We start from the raw sequence: 19,660 nt of genomic DNA, 5'->3' as shown, positions 1-19,660 counted from the left end.
TTATTTGAAAGAGAAATGATGATAAACACGAGACTGAAGGTCGGGAAGCGGACTTCTGTGTTTCTCAACCCGAACATGATGTTTAATCTAGTAACATGGATCTAGTCTCCGCTCACACACCAGCAGAATAACAACATTATCTTATGTGTCTCTGTGAATAATAACTTTTTGTTATTTTTCCAAATGACGTTAATTCTCATATTTGTTTTCATTCTTTTCTTTTACCTTAAAATCATGAGAAACGTTGTGTAGTGGCTGAACAATAGAGACACAAACACACTGTGACACATGGACTCTTATGACTCTAAAGTCACTGACCTGAGGTCTGTCCTGCAGCAACATAGCTTTACTTTGTCTCTTGGTTGATGCATTAATTTATCATTAAATAAGATATTTTTATAATTCAAGTCACAACAACAGTTAACGTCAAACTTTTAAAATGTAATTTGTTCTTTGCTAACGAGTAGAAATCAATTATTTTTAACATGTTCATCTTTTCTTCACTAACTCCCTCTCTCCAGCCCTCTCTCTGTTTCTGTCCGGTTCTCCAACTGTTTGGGGGCTGATGGAGGGAGAGAGGGAGAGAGGGAGAGAGGGAGAGAGGGATGAGTGGAGGAGAGAGGGAGATGATAGAGGCAATCAATATTTCTAGCATTCTAATTAAAGCCTCTCGGTGGAATAAATCCATGTAATTATCAGTAAATGAAATACAAGGTCACTCTACCTGATGGAGGGATGGACGGGGATGATGGAGGGATGGACGGAGGAGAAAACAACAGAAAAGCAGCATGTTTAGCTCCTGTGGATTCTGCTGACAGTGTTTTGTAATTTTTATCCTTCGATTGGTTCAGTGGACGTGCAAAAACCACAACACGCACACACACACATTTTATTAACACAATACATTTTATAGCCCTGAACACTAACTTTATCCAGAAAGCAAACTTTTAATCTTTGAACATCCCTTTGTACTCGTCCTCTATAAATCCATGTCTGTCTTTATTTTCTGTAAATGTCCTCACTTTTCATACATGCCCATAATTTTTGAGAACTGTCCAATTGTTCCCCAAATGTCCCCAGTTTCTATAAATGTGTCATCACATCTTTTGAAAAAATGTCCTCAGTGTCTTCTCTTGTGGACTTGATTTTCTAACATGTCCTATTTCTTTATAAAGTGTCCCTGCGTCCCACAGATGTCTTTACATTGCAAAAAAAACATCCTCACGTTTAGTACACATAGATCACCCCCCTTAAATCCACACAGACACAGACACACACACAGACACACACACACACACACACACACACACACACACACACACACACACACACACACACAGTGAGGTCATTAAGTAAACAAATGTAGAGTTTCTTCTCTTCCCTCCTTCATCAGTTTACCTCTTTTGTGAGAATCAGTTTGCTCAAACTGCCTTCTGTGTGTGTGTGTGTGTGTGTGTGTGTGTGTGTGTGTGTGTGTGTGTGTGCGTGTACAGTGATACAGTGAAGTGATTCTGACCTTGTCTGTCATTCAGCATCTCTCAGCCAATCAGAGACACTTCCACCTGCACGCTGCCGTGTCTTTAACCAATAAACTGCATTCTTCTGTCTGTGTGTGTGTGTGTGTGTGTGTGTGTGTGTGTGTGTGTGTAAGCGGGGACAGGAGAAATGTTATTGATTTTTCAGGTGATCATCATTTTCTCTCTTCGCTCTTTCTTTGGGCTCTTCTCTCTTAATAGCGATTTAGGTCTGCATCACTAGAGCATGCTGGGAGATCAGCTAATTCAGCTCAGAGATGTGTCACGAGGCACGAGTGTGTGTGTGTGTCTGTGTGTGTGTGGGTGTGTGTCTGTATGTGTGTGTGTGTGTGTCATGGATATTGTGTTTAAGATGCCAAGCTGCAGCTGACTCCTCTCACACAGAAGTCCTCAGACGTTTGGAGTGAAAATCTTCATTTGTCATACGGTGAATGCCGATGTGCCCTTTAGCAACGAGTTTGGATTCCTGATTAAAACTCATGTTGTTGTTCGGAGAGGAGGCCTGGATGGTCGAGCTGCGTCCACCACACATTGTAGAGCACACAGGACAAGAGCTGCTCTCTGCAACATGTTGTGTTACAGGAAACAAACCAAAGAAGAAGTGTTTGAGATTTAAAGAAGCGATTCATCATCACACTTGAATTCCTTTTATTTTATTCCTAAAGGGAAATGAAATAAATAACAGTTCAATATTACAACATGTCACCGTATCCTGCCGAGTCCGAGTCCGGAAGCTGATTCCAGAGGAAGACGTGTGGCAGGTGGTGCAGCCCAGTGCTGGGGGCAGGTGTTACAGCAGCTCCCATTAATACAGCTAATTAACATTAGCCACTATTCTAATTAACACGCAAACTAATTAGGAAATAATTAAGCGACATAAAAAAAACTCAGATCTTAATGAGAAGGAGTGAGAGATGAGGTGGAGGTGACGGTGCAGAGCGACAGGAGGGGCGGGGGGGTCGTGGAGGAGGAGCTCACTGAGGAGGTCTGCTGCTCTAGAAAAGGTTTGAGAATCAAACTGGAACTTTTCTACCTCCTCATCGTAGATCATGATTTAATTAAACCGTGACCTTGGCTTCTTGTTCTATCTGTTTGACCTGTAAAGGTCACAAACAGAAAAACAGACACACAACATGTTTACACGCACACAATATGACAGTTTGGTGTTTATTCTAAAAAGACAATATTCCTACTAAGCTGTTTTCATGGCTAATAAAAAAAGTAAATATTTGTATTTACTGGTCACTGTACTACAATTAACGTAAAACTTCCCATTACAAGTTATTATTCTATATTTTCCCTTTGATGAGAAGTGAAAGAGGCAAAAGGTTGCAGAGCAGTTTCCAACCTCTTCAGGAGGAAGACCTGAAACTCCAGACTCCTTCCTGCAGAGGATGGTAAAAACTTCCTGGGACTTTTAAGAGGACGTTGACAGTGGAGCTCAAACACGTCTTCAGATTTAAAGTCATGTGACGTCACTTTTGATAAAAGTGCACATGAAGCTGACTCTCTCTCTCTCTCTCTGCTTTCCACTCTCTCAGTGTGTCGCTCGCCCATAAAAACATGCTGTGTGTGTGTTGTTGTGTTTTTCTTGTGTGTTTCTTGTGTGTAGAGCCAGTGAACTCAGCTCCACAGCTGTTGTCAATGAGAACTTCCTCCTCTCATCTTTTGCCACCAGCGCTCTTCACTGAGAGAGGAGAGAGGAGGAGAGAGAGAGGAGGAGGGAGAGAGGAGGAGGGAGAGGGGAGGAGGGAGAGAGGAGGAGGGAGAGTCGGAGGGAGAGAGGAGAGAGGAGAGAGAGGAGGAGGGAGAGAGAGGAGGAGGGAGAGAGGAGGAGGGAGAGAGGAGGAAGAGAGAGGAGGAGGGAGAGAGGAGAGAGAGGAGGAGGGAGAGAGAATGAGGGAGAGAAGGAGGGAGAGAGAGGAGGAGGGAGAGAGGAGGAAGAGAGAGGAGGAGGGAGAGAGGAGAGAGAGGAGGAGGGAGAGAGAATGAGGGAGAGAAGGAGGGAGAGAGAGGAGGAGGGAGAGAGGAGGAAGAGAGAAGGAGGGATAGAGGTTATAAAAGGTCAGTTTGAAGAAGAGGAGGTGAACTGAAGTTTAGACTTTAACTTTAGATGCAGATTCCTCATCAGAAACATCTGGACAACACAAGCACCCTGCGGACTACACAAACACACACTCACACAGACACACACACACACACACACAGTCACACACACGCACACACACACACACACCTGTTTCTCTTCAGATTGATAGATCCAACATTTGTTTTTGTTTCTGTATTTTTCTCTCAAAAGAAAAATAATTGGAAAACCACAGTTTGGTCCAAAATCTGAATCAATGACAGATTTTTCAGAGTTTGCAGCTTCTTTATAAAACTGTGATTAAAACTTAAGTGAAAAAATATGTTGTGGTAAAATGATAAAGTCGAGATTCTTCAGTCTCGGTTTATGTAGAGAGATTTAAAGTGAAGATTGAAGAGGAGTCTTAGGTTAAAATGTTTGTGTGAAAACATCTTAGTTTTATTCTACATTTGGTCATTTCATGTTTTTCTTAAAGCCTCAGTGTTACTGACTGACATAAACTGAAGATGTGTGTGTCTGTTTTTGTGTGTGTGTGTGTGTGTGTGTGTGTGTTTGTGTGTGTGTCTGTCTGTGTGTTGTATTGCTTACAATTATTTATCCTGCTTTCAAAGATGAAAGCTGAGCACTCGCACAAATCAAACTGTATTACAGCATTGACATGGATGTGTGTGTGTGTGTGTGTGTGTGTGTGTGTGTGTGTGTTTGTGTGTGTGTGTGTCTGTGTGTGTGTGTGTGTGCACTCTGGATGCAGCCATCTCATATCCATTATTGATCCTGTATCATTACCCACTGCTCTGCTCTATCAAGACAAAAACACCCTGTTATTGGAATATCTCACCTCCAGTATTGACCTGTGACACACACACACACACACACATACAGACACACACACACAAACACACACTCACACACACACACACTCACGTACACAAATTGCCAGACACATATTAAGTGGATTCAAAAGATAAACAGACAGAAATCTCACTTTTTAAAAACTATATTTATCTTCTTATATTTATTATTTTAAGCGACATGTAGTTACTCACAAGCGCCACCTATTGGTTCATATTATACTGAACCTATTTCCCACATCAAGAAAAAGGAAATATTCAGTTTTTATTTCAGTCAGATTTTCCTTTTTGTCACATCCGAGGCTTTTTATTCTTTTCATCGAGAAAAGACTCAGTTTTGTATTCTTCTTTGTACAATATGCTCCCCTCTAGTGTGTCATTGTGTTGTTGTTTATTCATTCAGTGTGAGCTCAACACAATAGTTTATGTTGCTCGGTTAGTGAACATCGGTTATTGTTCACAACGCGACAGTGATTCCACGATATACACAACATTTACACAGCTCGACAAAATGGCAGTGTAACTTTATTGTGAACTGCAAATGGTAATGGATGAACACGTAGAGTTTGTTGTGTTGATGTTGTTCTCACCTCATTGTGTAGTTTCCTGTTCATCACATGACCACGCAGCAGCAGAAGGACGGGGGGGGGGGGGGGGGGGTTGCTCTCACTCTAAATCTCTTCTCCGGGTCTTTGTGACACAACCTGCTCGGTTCCTAGAGGATGTTCTCGGGCAGCGCTCCAGGCGACAATCAGCCCAGTGCGCCGGCGGCTCCGAGCTCAGTCACATGACTCCTGGCATGAAGACGTCCCTGTGCCAGACTGAAGACACAACGCTGAGGGAAACCCACGGGCACAGAGTCGCACAACATGTGTCTCCTGTGTGTCACTGCTGCTTCACAGGGGCCGGACAGGAGGCTGCAGTGAGACGGATAATGTGTCTTCAAACGCAGACATTATGTTTTATTTAACACAAATGAACACGCGTTGCTTCCTGTTGATGGATTCAACACAACGATTAGTTGATTGAGTTGTGTATTGATTAATTAGCTGGTATTTGTTTTTAATGAATCACGCTGAAGAGCCGAGGATGTGCTGGGGATCTTGCTGCGTGTTTATTTGCTGCTGCTCGGCTCAGAGTCCTCACGCTGCTGTTTGATTGGCAGTTATAGCCCCGGGAAAACCCCAGGAAGCAAACACACACACACACACACACACACACACATACACACACACTATCAGACACACGTGAGGACACATGTACTCACGCAGGGCATTGAGCCACATTTTCACAGCAGCAAATCAACATGTGCACTTGCCAGCAAACACACACACACACACACACACAGGGGTTTTTAAACATGTAAACACACAAAGACACACACATGCACACACTCACCTCGAGGGAGATGTGCTTGTGAGGGTTTCCAGGGAGGCTGGGTAAATTGGCCCTGACATGTAAACAAAAAGCCCCAAAATGACTTGATTCAGCACATCGCAGTGCAACACACAGACACACACACACAGATCCACAAAAAAAACACATATTCCTAGTGTGTGTGTGTGTGTGTGTGTGTGTGTCAGGGGATTGTCTACATATTCATCAAATGAGGCAGATTCTTATTGATTCGTGTGTCTATTAGCAACGTTAAATACAAGACTGGAAACACCAGAGTCAGCTGTTCTATAGGAAATCACACACACACACACACACACACACACACACACACACAAACACACGCAAACACACACACACACACACACACACACGCAAACACACACACACACACACACGCAAACACACCGACACGCACGCAGAGTTTCTATTTAAAATTAACGCCCTCTTCTCCTGTGATGGTTCAATGGGACCAACTGGACTGTTGAAGTCTCAAGGAGCCCAGTTAGCCACTAATTATGAATTTGATGAAAACATGAATTTTATTAGAAATTCTGTTGGTGATATCTTGTTGGGGGGGGGGGGGGTTAGGGGAAAACACTAAACTGACTTTAATTGGAAAAGCAGCTCATCATAACGTGGTCAGAATCAGCACCATGGACAGCGCTCGTCCCACCACATGAACTATCACAGCTTTGTTGAATATTTAAAGATGATAAAAGTATTTTTTACTTCGACAGACGGATTCAAAAGTTCATTTTAAACTCTGAAGCTTCTTGATAAGTTTCTCCCGCTCACTTTTAGCAGAGAAGCTTTTTTCTCTCTCCTGTACGAGACGCCTCTGAGACGTGATCCCGGCTCCCGAGGCCTCGGCTGCACGCAGGAGCACATTAGCACAGAAAACAACAATCTAACCAGCTAATGAACACGTTGACTGATTCACCGACTCGCCGGCCGACTAACCAGGCAGCTAACAGGCTGCAGACGCCACCCGGGCGCCAGCCGGGTGGAGTGATGGATGAAAGTGGAGAGACGTTTAGACAAAGTGAGAAACATTTTCTCTGAGAGCTTCCAGTTAGTTTCATTTCTGTAATAGCAGCACACAGAAAAACAAAACGCACTCCCACCGACTCACACACACACACACACACACACACACACACACACACTCACACAGGCAGGCAGTGCTGTTGATTGTGTATTGCCGGTTTGTTTATTAGCTCTCTGATTGAGCCGCTCTGCCGTACACAGATTGGATGACCTTTTCAGATCCTTCCGCCGAGTCCGCTAAGTAGATCGGATGGCAACGCAACGCAACAACACTTTATTCAGATTGTTGCCGAATGAGGACAAAAAAACACGGCGGTCATGTGTGTGTGTGTGTCTGTTAGTACACACTCACTCTGCCTTCATTGGTTCAATTGAAGCCTCATCTCCATATAGTTTGTATGCAATTACATCTGAGCGCTGTGCTGAGTGCCTCTGTGTGATTGTGTCTCGATGCCGAGTGGGTCGAGATGTGGCGCGTGTGTTTGTGTGTGACGGATCATTTGTGAGTTGAGATCCGCGCTCCGTGTATGAATATGTGTGTCGTCTGTTATGTATGTGGAGCAACTCAGGGTCGATTTGTGTGCGTGTGTCTCGGTGGTGTGCATTTGTGCCGGTTTAATGTGTAAGTGTGTGTCTGTGTGTGTGTGTGTGTGTGTGGTCATTTGCGCCAGGGAAAAGCAAATCATGCAAAATGTGTATTTGTAGGGTTTTATGGGTAATTTGTGTTTGTTAGATGTGTGTGTGTGAGTAATGAAGGTGTGTGTGGACACATTTATATGCATATACATGTACATATGGATATGCAGGTGTGTGTGTGTTTGTGTGTGTGTGTGTGTGTCAGCGGAGATGAGAGTGCAGGATAAGCCTGGAGTGTGTTTCTAGTGGCTTGTTGGTCGCTCCCGGGCTTTAAAGGGCACGTCCGTCAAAACACTGAATCTCATTCATCTGCAATAAACAGCTAATCACACTCAGAGGATGACACTCACACACACACAGACACACACACACACACAGACACACACACACACACGACCGACACACACAGGTTTCACTTTCCTACTTTGATTCTGCTGATCTGATGTAATAGAATTTAACTGATCATGAAGATAATTAATTATTTACTTCTAAGTTTGTATCGTTGTTTATTTGTAAACACGTTTGCATCTTGCAGTGAGACATAAATTCATTTTGGTATTGTCAGTGACAAACACTTTCGTCTCTTAGTCTCTTTGCAGCTGTAGCGCCCCCTGTAGGCTGCAGCGTTTATTCCATCTTGCACATTACACACAAAAAAACGTTTCCTCTTCATTTGAGTCTCTCGTCAACACAAACGATGTTTCATTTCTTTTTAAGAGATTTTCTATAACCTCTGGTTTCTGTTTTTTTATTTGCAGACTGAACTGATCTCCAGTCAGCGCGCCGCCCTGGAGCAGATGGCCGTCAAGCTGAGCAGCCTGCGCTACCCCTCGTCCACCAGCAGGAGGCACTACAGTCAGATGGCCAGAAGCAACAGGTAAACAACAGTAACACAACAGAGCAGATGTGTAGTCGGTCCCGTTACTGCAGCTGATCTGATGAGAAGTTGGAGGTTATAGGTCGAAGGTCAAGGTCACAGTGACCTCATGGTCTTGAGTGTCTGAGCCGCTCGTGGTTTTAGAAGAAACAGGAAGTGAAATCCACGACCAGCGATTCTACGACAAACTGCTCAGGAGGTTTTCAGGCTCGATGATTTTCACGATACACAAAGAGTTTGTTGTGATTGTGTTGAAACAGTCGTTAGGTCAGTGTGTGTCGAACAACTCAGCCATACCGCATGTCACCACTACACAAGCATTCTGTTTCCGTGCTTTGGAAATCGGGAGGTTGAAGGTTCGATTCCTGAACCAACAGAATCAATCTTCTTTGAGCACCTTGAAGCTCCGTCCTGCTGATGTACCTTTGAGCAACGTGTGTAACTTCCAGCTGCTGAAGAACAAAACTTAACTTCTCGTCCCCGACCGAGCGTCAGTGAAAAGTCGAACTACGTACAAGTACAACACAACAGAGACACACAAACATATCATGTGACTTTTCGATGAGAAGGACAGACACACACACACGCACACACACAGACACACAGGCAGACGTAATCACACACACTCAGTATGAGTGTTAACAGCAGTAATCTGCTGTGGCCGAGCTCAGCGAGCTGCATCTTGGTCACGCTGCCTGTTTCCGTTTCATCCTCGACTTTGAGGAGCCTCCCTCCGCGGTTATCACTCACACACAGGGCGTGCGCACACACACACACACACACACACACACACACACACACACACACACACACACACACACACACACACACACACACACACACACACACACACACACAGTATACCAAAAAAGACACACAAAGTTGAGTGTATGCAAATGACAAATGAAGAGTCCATCCTATGTTTTGTTCCTGCAGACTTTTTGGATGTTGTCGTCACAGTGCACACTCAAACACACTGACACACACACAGACACATACACACACACTCAAACACACTGACACACACACAGACACATACACACACACTCAAACACACTGACACACACACAGACAAATACACACACACTCAAACACACTGACACACACACAGACACACATACTCAAACACACTGACAAACACACAGACACATACACACACACTCGTTTTGTTAACGGTGGACTCCTCTATTTGAATAAAAGGAATATAAGTTGTTTACACACACAGACACACACATGTAAATGAAAGATTCATTTTGTGAGTGTGTGTGTTTTCTCCTCTGTGGCTGCAGCAGTGTAATGTTTCAGTAATTTGCTCTGGATGTGTTAGATACTAATTGGTCATTCATATCTTAGCTGCTGCTTCTGAGATGTGTGTGTGTGTGTGTGCGTGTGTGTGTGTGTGTGTGTGTGTGTGTGTGTGTGTGCGTGTGTGTGTGTGTGTGTCCCGTGCAGTGGTGTGTGTGATGAGTTTGGCATTAACTGGATGTTACATGTTTTTCTTCGGCTGCTGTGAGTCGAGCTCAGTGGAGGTTTCTGGTTTTGGTTCAGTTGTAAAGAAAATGAAAGTCAGTCTGAATTATTCACTGATCTCACATCAGATCTGTCAGATCGTCATTAATAACAAGAGAAAGTTCCATGGCAGAAAAATCCCTGAAAAGTCCAGTGAGTGAATGGGCGAGTGAATGAGTGAATGAGTGAATGGGCGATCGAGTGACTGGGCGTCAGCAGGGGGCGCTGTGCTGCTCTTCTCTCTGTGTTTTAATGATGAATCCATCAGCCTCATAAATTGAACTCTGAAAGGTGACGGCTGCTTACGACTCATTCAACCTTTCCCTCTATACCTTCATCCCCTCCCTCTTTCACTTTCTCCTCTTCCTCACATCCCCCCCTCCATTCTTTCCTCTCTTTCTTTTGTCTTAGTCTTCTTCTCGCCATCATCACGTCTTCCTTCCTTTCCTCGTTCTCCATTCTTCACCTGTCTTAAACTTTCCCCCTCTTGTCTTTTCTCTCTCTCTTTCCTCACCGGACACCTCCTCCTCCTCCTCCTCCTCCTCCTCCTCCTCCTCCTCCTCCTCCTCTTCGAGCTGGGAGTAGGATGATGAATTAGAGTCAGTGGTTACAGCTGCTATCACAGTCACGGCAGACGGGGAGACAGAGACTTGGGAAGTAATGAAAAGAAAGAGACGGAAGTAGAAAGTGGAGGATGATAAATCCATCCCAGCTTAGAAGACCCAGCGTGTGTCCTGACAAACACCCCCCCCCCCCCCGGACATTTAAACTCTGAACAGAATCACACACGATAAGTTGATCTAACGTGTAATGTGACAGATTTCAAGAAAAGTCGCAGAAATAAAAATTGCTAGAATTCTCTCTGATTACCTGAATTCCTTCATTCATCCACATCAGGCACAATTATAATATTCTTATGTTTTAAAACATCTTTGACTTATCAAGACATTTCACTAATAAATAGATTTTCACATAACTCACGTGTTGAATTTCACTGGATCTGTTTGATTCTTGACAACATAGAAATAAATAATAGATTTCTATAATTTGAATTTCCTCTAGTGGCTAAGTGTCAGAGCGGCTGGCTGTGCCACCCCCCCCGCTCGCCGTGACACGGAGAGAACCTGACACTTCAAACGCCGTGGAGCCGTCCCGGTATCGAACGCAGCCCCGCTGTGCCACCGCGTCGCTCCTCGCTCTCCGATGTGTCTGTTTCCTCGTCCTCCCCGAGAGGATCCTGTCGTACAAAGCGTTTAGTTAACATTAGTGTGAGAACAAGGGGGAGAGCGGGGGGGGGGGGGGGGGGACGACAAACGACAAGAGAAAACAATCTGTGCGAGTGTTGTATCTCCTTCATCTGCCTGAGTCGGTAAAGCCCCCCCTCAACGCATAATGAGGAGCGCCCCCTCGGGGGAAGGAAGCAGCGCTCACTTCCTTCACTTCCTTCACTTCCTTCACTTCCTTCTCTTCCTTCGCTTCCTTCACTTCCTTCACTTCCTCCTGCTCGGGTCTCATTTCATTGAGAATCAGTTGCAGAGGAGGACAGGGGCGTGCGAGGAGAGAGAAGGGATTCGAGTAGAACGAGGGAGGAGGAGGAGGAGGAGGAGGAGGAGGAGGAGGAGGAGGGAAGATGTTTTACTGTCACGTCACAAAGGAGAAGAAGATGATGGAGAGACGGAGGAGCGAGGAGAGGAGCGAGGAGAGGAAAGTTTAGAAAGACGAGAGGTAGAGGAGGAGAAGAAAGAACTGGTTTTGAAAATGAGGACATGGTTGTAACGTGTCTGCTTGTTTGAGCGGGGGGGGGGGGGGGGATATGAATCTCAAGTCTTCCTTCAGGGAATTCTACAGATTCTGACCAGTTGTCACCTGACCTGATCAGATGTCAAAGGTCAAAGGTCAGTGTGACCTCGAAGGAGTCTGGAAAAGCTGCTCTGATTGGTGGAGGAACAGAACCAGTTCAGAAGGTTTTATAATCTCCTGATCATTTCTCAAAGTTAAGGAAGATCCAGACATTTAGGAAGTGGTGACATGTTGTGAAAAGTGTGGACATCTTAAGAAAGTGAACTCCTTTGTTTGGTTTTATTAAATGAATGTGTTCACTTCTCATTTCTTCACAACGTGTTGGAGAATTCATCAACAGGAAACAAGTTCACTTCACAGTTCAATGTGAATCTGGCTTCAGTGATTCTGGTCTCAGTTTCATTGTTTGTGTAATTTAATAGTTTAAATTTGTTTACTTTGACAACTCATACAGTTGCTGTGTGTTGTTGGTGTCAGTGTGTGTTCTTGTGTAGTGTTTAATGTGGCCAACTGTGTGTGTGTACATGTAATTATAAGTAGCTGTGTTGATTTGTGTATTGGAGGAATTGTTTTGTGGGGTTGGTGTCTGTGTGTGTGCCAGCTTGTACGTTTACTTTTTGTGTGTGTGTGTGTGTGTGTGTGTGTGTGTGTGTGTAAGTGAATTGTCGTAGAAACGCTGTGGGCCTGACAGAGCTGTCAAACTGTCGTGGTGGGCGACCGGAGAATTCCAAGCAATTTCACCGCTAATGTTGAGAAACATGTTGGCGATCCCCGCCGAGACCGAAACCAGCGCATATATAAATAATAAACACACACACACACACACACACACACACACACACACACAGACACCTTAACAAAACGACTGACAGTAATGTGTGTGTTTGAGCAATCGGCCCTGTTCCAGCAGCATAAATATTTGATGTGATCCTGTGTCGAGGAGGAGGAGGAGGAGGTGAGAGGACAAGGGAGGAGGAGGAGGGGGAGGAGGAGGAGGAGGAGGAGGAGGAGGGAGTTAAAGGACGGAGGCGGAGGAAGATGAGGGAAGATACGATGGGATAGAAGAGGGAGAGGAAGAAAGAAGAGGAGGAGACAAGGAAGTTAGAAAACATTCAAATCAAACTGATCAGAAACACTTGAAGAAACATCTGCGTCAATGGCAGGAGCGCTTGATTGGTTGGTTGAGGCTGAGACTCGTGATTGGTCGCTGGATTCCACGGCTCCTCTCACCTCCTGCTCAGACTCTGGGTCCTGAAGACGTCATCGGAACAAGATGGACGCGTTCTGAGATGTTTCACCTCCTTTCTGAGCAGTGGGAGGAGGTGGAGACACGTCCTCCATCTTTATTTACCGTCCATGTTTGTGGAGATTAGAACAAACCAAACGCTGATTCACTGTTTCTCCTTCAATCCGCCCGGTCATGTTTGATTCTCCTGCAGTAACACAACCAGCATCACAACACAATCAAACACAATCCAGAGGTGAAGACGTTTCTCTCTTTGGTTCAACTCTCACGTCAACTTGAGAAGTTTTCTGCTTTCTCTCTCTCTCTCTCTTTCTCTCTCTCTCTCTCGCTCTCTCTCTCTCTCTCTCTCTCTCTCTCTCTCTCTCTCTCTCTCTCTCTAATTTAATCTGTCAGCGTCCCTCACTTCATTTTCAACATAACAAGACGCACACGTCTCACAGCTGGAGGACACAAACGACAATGATAGGAAGTAGAACACAGAGGTAACACAATGACTCCACTCGTTAACCTCTTTCTCTCTCTGTCCTCAGTCTGCAGGAGTTTGAGGCCGAGTACCAGGAGCTCTGGGATTGGCTGATGGACATGGACGCCATGGTGATGGACAGTCACCAGCTGATGATGTCAGAGGAGCAGAGACATCACCTGTTCAAGGTCAGTCGGTTTCCTGTCTGTTGTTGTGTGGATCAGAAGGTTCAGGTTGTGAAGGGACTGGTCATGTGACGCCTCAGGAGGAGCAGAGTAGAATCTGAGCATCTGCTTCACTCGCTGTGATGCAACGTCCTGTGAGCCAATCAGAAGCCTGGCAGCGAGGTAGCAGCTCATCCAACCAGCAGCAGCCATTTCCTGGTGTGTGTGTACGTGTGTGTGTGTGTGTGTGTGTGTGTGTGTGTGTGTGTGTCTGTAAGTGCAAATACAAACTGCAGAAGTCAGTTGAATGTGAAACGACTCCACAAGTGTCCACGGCAAATTTCTAGAAAGAAAGAAAAGTTGATTCAAGTTCATAAGTCGTAACTTCACTTGACGCAGTCCAGCGCCATCTTGTTTTTTTTTAAACCAGTAGTAACCATATTTGGAGGTGTGGGGGGTGGAGCCTGATGTGAGCTGGAGGACACGCCCACCTACACCTACCACCTGCACCCATTGGACTGTACTAGCTGCAATCACACTGTGTTACCCCCCCTCCCCCCCCCCCCAACACATCCGGTGCTTTATGGTCTGTTTGACTCTAAATGATCATAATTCACTAAACGATCATCAGCTGTTTGAAGAAGACTTGCAACTAGAGACTGAGACAGAAACTCCTGGAGTCGCCCCCTGCTGGTCAGAGAGAGAACACAGGCACTTCCACGCATTCCTTGCACTTTCCCGACCTGGCGTCTTCATTTCATCTCATTAACCCTCGTGCACGTTGCTCATTGAGCAAAACTGTGTTTATGTGTAAACACAGTAAAATACACTGAACTTCACCTTAAACCAACCTTTAAAAACATAAATGTATTCATACAGTTGTGAATATCATGCTGCCTTCAGAGAGCCAACTGCTGACAGCTGCTTACCCAGAAGGCACCTCTGCAAAGCATGTACCTTTGTGTCTCACTCGTTTTCTCTCTGTCTGAACTTTTCTATGAGTGTGTTAGTTTGTGTGTGTGTGTGTGTGTGTGTGTGTGTGTGTGTGGTTCAGGCAGCATGTCACCTTACCTCCGCCTTCCCCTTCACTCCTGACTGTCTCGATCAAATAAAGCAGAAAAGCTTGAAACTATGAAAGAGAGAGAATTAGGTTTGTGTCGGTGTTTACTGGTGATGGTCACAGCGAGAGTTCCACTGGATGAATTATGTCCACGAGGCTCCTCACAATCATAGAACGTGTGTGTGTGTGTGTGTGTGTGTCTGTGTGCAGTCATGATTTATTCAGCATCTGATGCGACTCACCTGGCCTGCGAATTATTGATAAGTGTAAAGATGAACCTAATTTTATCCATAGGAGTTGCACTTAAATATTCATCTCTGTATGAATATTCATGGCGGTGATGATGCATGCATGAATTTTAGATGCCTCTGGAATCGCTGGGCATTCTTCTCCTTCCCTCTCGCGCTATCCTCTTTTTTTTTGATGTGTCAACTCTCCTGTTAAAATATTGATGTGGAGCTCGACAGCGTCTCCTTGCCGATTCCAAGGTCGCGTTCTGATACTGTCTCTGCTCAGTGAGTCACGGCTGCAGGGCTGAGAACAGGCCGCCGATCATTCTGGATATTTTAATCTCATATCACTCGGTTATCACTCGCTGGGCCCGGTTCTCTATTTTAAAATCCTCGATTCTCAAACCCAGAGATGGAGAATGAACACGGCGGCTCCAGAACGTGAAGCCAAAGTCTCTCTATCGCCAACTAGTGGCTGGCTGCAGTACACTCTGCCTCCTCCATGTTTTGCAGATGTGAGTTAACGGTTTGTTGATTATTAAAATTATCTTAACGTTAGATAAACCTGTTCAGTCTGAAATATGTATACCCTCTCTAAACAGTCAATAATAATCTCAGCATTTTACAAAAAAACAAAAGGTCCAGAAATTGAACGTTAGCTCAGAAATCACAACTTAATATTTTGTATATTTGTATTTGTACTCAGTCGCTTTGAGATTTGTGTGTTGACTTTTGTTACAAGTTCATGAACAACACAACACAACATCATCCAACAGTCCTGGATCATGTGGTCAATCGAACACGGGTCTACTGCAGGACATGTTTTTGTATGTTTGTGTGTGTCTGTGTGTGTGTGTTTGTGTGTGTGTGTGTGTGAGCTTGGATAACCCCCATGTTCTTTGCAGTGTGTTGTTTTTGGCCTCCATGTGAACGTTACAGAACCTCGCTGTGCTCCCCTGAAATGCTGGGGGGGGGGACTCGACCCTGCAACCATAGTAACGCCAGAGCCCAACAAAACTTGTTCTTTTTGGAGGTGTGTGTCTGTTTGTGTGTGTGTGTGTGTGTGTGTGTGTCCTCCGGAAAAGGAGCGCTGGGCTGACAGTTGTTTCTGCAGCCCGGCTTGGCAGAGTGAAGCTCTACTGTTTATTGTGATGTTCGATGGGGGCACTTATCAACCTTGGAGAGCAGAGAGGAAGGAGGAGTGTGTGTGTGTGTGTGTGTCTGTGTGTGTGTGTGTGTGTGTGTGTGTTTGTCTGTGTGTGTGTGTGTGTGGTGTGAACCCAACACACACTCCACTGAGTTTGGACCGAGAGTCTTTTGAACGACTGGAAGGTCTTTAATGATTTAAAAGAGGAGACACATCATCTGAGACCTTAAAAAAGTTAGTGTTTCAAAAAGTCTTTGAGAAGAGTTGAGTTGTGTTGATGTTTCTCTCGAGTGAAGCATTTTGACACGTGTGTTTGTTTTCTTTCCATCTTTTTTTAACCTCTGCAGACAAAAGAAACATCTGGACGTAGTTTCATAGTTTATTTTGTGAGCATCAAATATCATAATTATAATAATTTGATTAAACTGTGAAGTCACCATCACACGGAGGAGGTTTGTGTGTTTGTGGGTCAGCAGGATTACATCTCACACTGAGCTCCAGTCTTGTTGTTGGTCTTTAACCAGATTCATCAAACCACACTAGCTTCTGTTCTCTGTGAAGCTGCTTCCAGACCTGCACTTCAGATGATCTCCTCAGATCATCCAGAGGAGCTGAATGTGAGAGGCTGAGAAACGTTCTCCACAGTTTCTGCTTCCCAGTCCATGTGAGGAACCAGCAGGACAATGAGTGGAAGCTTCCCAGTGAGCGAGTGGACGTGTGGACGAGGACGTGAAACCTGAAGAACACAAAGATCTCAGGATGAAGAAGAGGAGCCGGACACGTAGAAGATGAAGATCAGTGGACGGTTTCTGAGCAGCATGGCCTCTCTGGGACGAATCAGAAGTTTCACTCGAGGTTTCATTTGAAAACATTTCGCTGCATTAAGTCATCACAGACGCTCGCGCTCTGTTTCTCCCTGTGGCGAGTTCCAGCCGAGTCCAACTAATTACAGTGGCTATCAGGAGCGTGTGTGTGTGTGTGTGTGTGTGTGTGTGTGCAGCCCAGCATTCTATCAGGGCACCATGGGCTATTTGAAATGAGAATTTAGCAGCAGAGATGGCCACACACACACACACACACACACACACACACACACACACACACACACACACACCTGCTCATTAACAGGGTTCCAAAACCAATCAGTATTGCTGCGACAGAGGAGCTCTGTCTGAGGCCACACACACACACACACACACAACACAAACACACACACACACACACACACACAAACACACACACACACACACACACACACACACACAGTGTTTTCAGTAGTTGTCTGGTTATCTGTAGTCCAAACCAGGAGAGACACTGAACTGATTAACACTTAAACACAAACACACACACACACACACACACACACACACTCACACACACACACACACACTCACACAGACACACACACACACTCTTGATAGATTGAGAGAAAACAACACGACTTTATTTCTCCACATGAAACAGTTTAACTCTTTGAACCTGATGAATTATGTTTCTGTACGACTCATTTGCAGTGAGTTTGTTTTGAAGGAAACATAACACAACTCTATTAACACAACGAGGACATGTTCTTCATCTACACATCTGAAAAGTCTCAAGTTAAATGTTCACACAATATGTTTTAATATCTGATCTCACCAAAACCAGCGTCTGTCACATCGGCCGAATCAAAGCCTGAACCACAGATTTGACTCTGGACGTTATCATTGGTCCCTGATGAGACCAATCCACCGCTCTCACTCTAAACCCAACCCTCTTGCTCTAAGAAACGTAAACATCCATAAAGTTTTTACGGCCCTCAGAAGGCAGGCGGGTCTCAATGTGTTTCAGTCTGAAGCCGTAATGACATCTGGTTGTTCTGCTCATGTCCACACGATGGCTGCACCTGCATCTCCAGTCCAGCTGGGGGCAGTAGTGCACGTCTTATAAAGCGACAGACACTATTAACATGGAGGAGAATCATATTTTACTGCCTCTACTGGGATTATTGATTGAACAGAGCTAGCGACTTATTGCTCTAGCAATTGGAAAAATCCCTAAAGGTTCCTAACCCACCGCTGGTTCCTGTGATGGTTCCTCCAAAGGTTCCAGCCAGTGGAACGTTCCAGGGGAAAGTACCTGTTTAAATTCAGAGGAAAGGAAGCCGCTGGTCTTCATGTGGACATTATACACACAATATGATCATTTCAAATGTAAACACATCCAACTCTAAGTAACACAAAGTGAAGACGTGTCTTTAGAGGATAGACAAGATGGAAACACAGAGAAAGACAGAAATGAAATAGAAAACACACTCGTCTCTCAGCCTGTGTTTCTGTCCTCAGTGTGTCTCCATCTTAAACCCTGAGGGCAACAGTGAGAGTACACAACCTCAACAGGAGGCTGAGCACACAGACACACACACACACACACACACACACACACACACACACAGTCTGGGTTATATTCCAGTAGAGAGTCATGCCTGAGAAACACACAGACGGCTTAAGCCCTCGATCCTCTGAGCTCTTCCAGAAAAGCTCTTTCTGCTTCTCTTTCTTTCCTTCGCTTCCGTCCTCCTCGTTCCGTCATTCAAACCATCCCATAATGTTCTGTTGTATCTCTGTGCAATATGGAATCAATCAGGAGCAGTGAGTGCAATGAACGATAGAATGGAAATGTAGGATTTACGTGAATGTACCGGCTTACATTTAAAACAAGGACTTCAGGTTTCAAACATTAGATTTGATCATTTCCTGTGAATCTGCCTGTGTCAACAAAGTGTGCGACACTCTTTTGTGTATATCACAGGTTGTTAGATGTGCGTGCACGACTCGCCTGATACGGATCAGGTCACATTTGCATACGGTCACGGTCTCCGGTGCCACGCAGGCTGCGTTCAGGTGCAGGTGGAAAACTGGGACGTCTGGGTTTGGGTTTAAATTCATGTGGAATAACAGACGGTCAAATTAAAAGTATATTTTCATGAATGTTTCCTCAGAAACAATCTTAAAGTCGACAGCGGTCTAAAGGTCAAAGGTCAGAGCTCTTAGTGTCCTGAAGGAATCAGGTTTGCATTGATATCACATCAGGTTTGTAAAGCGTTTGATTTGTAATAATGAATCCAGTGAGTTTACAAACAGGAAACTGGTTGAATCGTCTTTGTTCAGTCTTGTGATGAGAAAATAAATACATTTGAGAGAATGAATAAAATAATACGTAAATAATTATCAAGGAAAGGAAAGAAGGGAAAAATGAAATTAAAACAGATAAAAAGGAAATAATTTGTTTCACCTTCTGAAAACCACGACCTGAGCTGAATCAGGTTTTCAAACGCACCTTCTCACTCACGCTCCTCCCCCAGAGAGAGAGAGAGAGAGAGAGAGAGAGGATGAAGATGAGTTTCAACCCAGGAGAGGAAGAGGGAGAGAAGCTGAGGGAAGGAGGGAGAGAGAAAGAGAGAGAGGGAATCTTTAATTAGAGACAGATGACTCTGCCACGCCTCAGAAGGCTGGAATTACACTGCAGGCTATGAGGCGAGGCTAATTTCACATGTAATTGTTGCTGCAATCCTCGCTGTGCTGTTAACGCTCCCAACCTCCCTCCATCCAGAGAGAGAGAGAGGGAGAGGA

General features: G+C 44.8%; 1 protein-coding gene across 1 annotated transcript in view; it reads left to right on the top strand.

Annotated features, from left to right (window-relative positions):
* The window catches only part of akap6 (A kinase (PRKA) anchor protein 6), a 129,298-nt gene that overhangs the window by 61,883 nt on the left and 47,755 nt on the right, over window positions 1-19,660 (top strand). Inside the window, exons 14-15 of the mRNA XM_062397922.1 lie at window positions 8,312-8,430; window positions 13,516-13,636. Coding sequence (XP_062253906.1) covers window positions 8,312-8,430; window positions 13,516-13,636 — 240 coding nt within the window. The remainder of the gene's footprint in view (window positions 1-8,311; window positions 8,431-13,515; window positions 13,637-19,660) is intronic.

The sequence above is a fragment of the Platichthys flesus genome, chromosome 10 (genome assembly GCF_949316205.1).
Source record: "Platichthys flesus chromosome 10, fPlaFle2.1, whole genome shotgun sequence".
In the NCBI taxonomy this organism is placed as follows: Eukaryota; Metazoa; Chordata; class Actinopteri; order Pleuronectiformes; family Pleuronectidae; genus Platichthys; species Platichthys flesus.
The sequence above is the reverse complement of the archived record's forward strand: the minus strand, read 5'-3'. Positions and strand labels throughout refer to the sequence as shown.